This window comes from Echinococcus granulosus (assembly GCF_000524195.1).
Source record: "Echinococcus granulosus chromosome Unknown EG_S00022, whole genome shotgun sequence".
In the NCBI taxonomy this organism is placed as follows: Eukaryota; Metazoa; Platyhelminthes; class Cestoda; order Cyclophyllidea; family Taeniidae; genus Echinococcus; species Echinococcus granulosus.
Window position 1 is genome coordinate 569,039 of NW_020170402.1, and position 4,080 is coordinate 573,118.

At 46.2% G+C, this 4,080-nt stretch overlaps 1 protein-coding gene across 1 annotated transcript in view; it reads left to right on the plus strand. All coding sequences in view use genetic code 11, as the record gives it.

Moving 5' to 3' along the window:
- Window positions 1-4,080, plus strand: part of EGR_03914 (putative serine/threonine-protein kinase ifkB) — a gene marked incomplete at both ends in the record, with an annotated part of 19,352 nt that overhangs the window by 5,471 nt on the left and 9,801 nt on the right. The window contains 6 exons of the mRNA XM_024493163.1: window positions 433-716; window positions 1,080-1,256; window positions 2,004-2,271; window positions 2,581-2,687; window positions 2,759-2,905; window positions 3,504-3,833. Coding sequence (XP_024352435.1) covers window positions 433-716; window positions 1,080-1,256; window positions 2,004-2,271; window positions 2,581-2,687; window positions 2,759-2,905; window positions 3,504-3,833 — 1,313 coding nt within the window. The remainder of the gene's footprint in view (window positions 1-432; window positions 717-1,079; window positions 1,257-2,003; window positions 2,272-2,580; window positions 2,688-2,758; window positions 2,906-3,503; window positions 3,834-4,080) is intronic.

Here is a 4,080-nt window from a genome sequence, read left to right on the forward strand (position 1 = left end):
GAACTTGCGCCACTTTGTCTATACCTTGCATTGCATGTATATAAACAATTGCTTTGACTTTTCAATGTTGCCGAAGGTTAGAGCTCGCACCTCTGTCTTGGTTATTCTCTTTTTTTCGTAAAGTGAATGGGTAATAGGTCATTGCTGGAGAATTACACTGGAAACCGCACAAACTTTTTCGGTCGACAATTAAAATGAGCAATTTTTGTTGTTCAGTTCGTGTGAATCTTGAAGCTGACTCCAAGGTCGGCTTTTCTAGAAATGTCAGTTGAACTGCCCAGATGGAACAAATTTCAGTTAAATTTGGCTTCCTGCACGCCAATTGATACTATTTTTGAATTAGCTCTGATTTGGTGAATTATGCACCAAATTTGAATCCATAAGGGATTGTTATCATGGTCTTTTACCTTGAAGAGACATTCTGGCATTTAGATCAGAACCTTCTCGGTGATAATGATAAAGGAAGACTACGAATTTTGCCAATTGCAGAGGTTTCGGAGCTATGGTGCGTAGTGCGATTGGTGAGCGACCGGCCCCATGGACTTCCCATTTCCGCTCTTATTCGGCCACCGCGGCCCGCTGGGGCGCCGTGCGCAGGGAAGACGATCTCCAAGACCACAGCTGAAGATATGGGACGAATCCGTGTCATTGCGACCAGTGTGCTGGAGGCGCTTCGCTGGCTTCACTCACACACCATGAACCACCGTGATCTAGAGGTTTGCTTCCTGGGGTACTTACATGCCGTATGACTCAAATTACTGTAGTGGCTGAGATACTCTTTGAATATGTTATGTGGCATTACCATTACTGGGCAGTGGTTTGATAATCACCCCGTTGGCACAGCTTCTCCCTCAAAACTCTCTTCCTAGTTTAAGCATAATCGTTCTTGGTACTTACTACAACTAAACTACTTAGATTTAACCGTCACAATCAGATTAAATCGCTTAAAGACGAAGTTTTTCTGAAACAAGCTTTGATAAATGTTTACAGAAGGGTTGGGGACTGCGAAGGCTGATTCATTAGGAAGCGCAGCTCAACCGGTTGTCCTTAACTCTTTCTCTTCTTTTCCCTGTCACTAGCCCGAGAAGATCTTCATGGATGGAAATGGCAACGTCCAAATTGCAGAGTACGAGTTTGACGGCCGCTTGGACGCTTGTTTGGGGGGTCTTCGTAAAAGCGATAAGTCATACTCAATCACAGTTCCTTCGCCACCGAGTAGAATCAGAAAGGTTCACAGGAAGGATGTCTACAATCTGGTAAGTGAAGAAGATGCTCTGAATCAAGATTTGGCTTGTGAGACCCTTAGTTTACTGAGTATGAGGTATCCGTCTTTTTTGTTTCATCGTCGCTTGGTAGCTTTCGCTTCGTCCTTACTCCTTTCCGACCGTTCTCTTTCAAGGGCAGTATTTGTGAAACAATAGTTTTAGCGTCTGTCCCAAAGAAATCCACAGGGCTCGAAGCCTTTCAAAAGGAATAGGCTGGTTCATAGCCATTCCAGTCGTTCTTTCAAATTGATTTAATCTACACGACGTAGGTCAAGCCGGTTTTGTTGACGTATGCAGACTTGAAAAGTTTTCTCCGGGTTAGGGATGAGGTGACCGAGTCGATACCAATGCAGCGAAGCCGGGTCAGATTATTGTTGCAGACTCTTTGCTTTGGACCACCACATCTTGCAAGCTATGAAAAGTGGCTTTCGGAGTGAATTTATCACTTTTTGCCTCCCCCCTCTAACCTGAGCGGCAGTTGTTTGACCTCGGTCGTCAGCCCCAAACACGTTGAGATGATGGCAAAGCCAGGCTGTCGTTGATGACACTTCAGGAGTGTGCGCGCAAAAACCACCTGATTGACTGCTCTGAACTGCTTTATTCTACTTTCGCAACATAGCTTTCCCCCACCATAGCCTTCCTAAGAGATACTGCGCGGCCTTCTGATGCACAAATCAGCTAGCTTTGATTGTAGTTAGTGGTCTAGACATCGCAATGTCTTTATTATTTTACCTGTAGGGGTTAATTCTGGTCTACCTGGCAACAAAGACACCGCCAGAAAGGGTGGGTGCTCACGGCGATCCCATATTCACACCCGCCCTGAATGCCGTCTTGTCCTACGCGCCGGCCTTCAAAGATTTCCTGCAACGCTGTCTTTGCAACACAGCCTCATCTTCGGCCTCAGAACTGCTCAACCATTCCTTTATAAAGGAGCCAATCAACTATGCACCGTCTTCTAATGCTCCATCTGAACCGCATACCGGTCGCAGCCTAGTCAACAGTTCTGGTGAGTCTTGGAGAGGGGGTTCCGCGTCTCTTGAATGGGCGTATGCCACATTACTTATCGACTCGCCCAGTTGTTGAAGTTCTGCGTCGGTTATCATGGGGCCAATTGAAATCTGGAAAAGACTCTTGATTGTACCAGATCGGTTGATTGGTCCGTCAAGTAAATAATGCTGCGTCCGAATTACCTCCAAAGATGTATCTGAAGGCAGCTTCATTATTAGTGTGAGGGAAGAGTAGAAGGCGACTTAAAGTAGGGCGTAGAGATCAAATTGGAAGTGAATGAAAGGATCTGACAAACTGTTTTTTTTAGACAGCAACATTCTCTCTGACACACCAAAAGGCGGACGATCACGTCTCTACTCGGACTTTGAGGACTTTTCCATTATTGGACAGGGTGCTTTTGGCTGTGTTATGCGAGTGGGTGCACTGCTCTTCCTCCTTCCTATTTGAGAAAAGAGTTGGTTCTCCTGCTTCATCTCTATTTGTAGGCACGAAATATAATCGAGAATCACGAATATGCCATCAAGTGCGTCCGCATCCCACGCTCACAGGCGGATCTTGTTCTGCGAGAAGTACGAACCCTAGCAGGTCTGCAGCATGACAACATTGTGCGCTACTACACTTCATGGAAAGACGTCTTCGCAGAGGCTTTGCCACACAATAAAATGCAGTGGGCTCGCAATGCCATTAAACCATCAGGTGAGGGTAGTATGTCTACCGTCAATGAAAGTGTCAGTGAATCATCCATCCACGAGGAAGAGGAAAGGGAGAAGGAAGGGACAGTTCCGTTCGACATCAACAACCTGGATCTATCTCTGGTGGAGCAGGATCTTCGAAAGCAGACAGCACGTGCTGTTCGCAAGTCAAGATGTAAGTTCTCGCCATTAATTAGATAAAATGACGCTCTATTTTCCTCCTTAGTCCCCGGTTCACCAGACGAGGAACCGCTGTGGGGCTTTAGCTATTTCAGCTCCTCGAGCAGTGACGATTCACCGACAGACACCATAACGGCACTGGACTCTCCCTTTGAACACAGTGGGAGAGATGAGTAGGTCCTTAGTTCCTCATTTTGCCTCACTCGCATCCCGTTTAGCTCCGACACTGGGGAGGATGAAGATGACGATGAAGAGGAAGCGGCAAGGGAAAACGCTGGGATTTCGGTGAGTGGGCATATTCCATCCAATATAAACCGAACCCTTAATTACTCTCTCTCTCTCTCTCTCTCTCTATCAGTACATTATCATTCAAATGGAGCTCTGTGCTTGCAAGAATCTGCGGACCGTGTTGGACGAGGAGGTGAATCTCAATCAGGATCGAGCGTGGAGCTACTTCCGGGAGATGACGGACGCACTGGCTTACATTCACTCTAAGGGGGTCATCCACCGAGACTTAAAACCGGCCAATATTTTACTGGATGCAGAGGACCATGTGAAGATTGGGGACTTTGGTCTGGCTGTGCGAATGTCCAAACTCGCTGACTCGGCACGGAAGGAATACTCGGCGTTTATGGTAAGGTGGTTCTGCAGGTCTTACTCCAACTTCTATGGCTGTCTTGAAGAGCTTGTAGGGGTTGTACATTATCGGCAGAGATTCAAAATAACCAACAATAGTCTTAAATATGGTTGACTGGTGTGGAATATTGGAAAGTGGAATACTTTTCCAAGTACACGGGCATTTTGCGAACTGTCGTTGTTTTGATGTTTTTTGGTTGTGGTTGAGGTTACTGTCAGGTGACTAAAAAGGTTTGTACAGCTTCTGCTATAACTAGCTGCAATGATATGCAGAAGTTTGTAGGGACTTTTAACTTGAC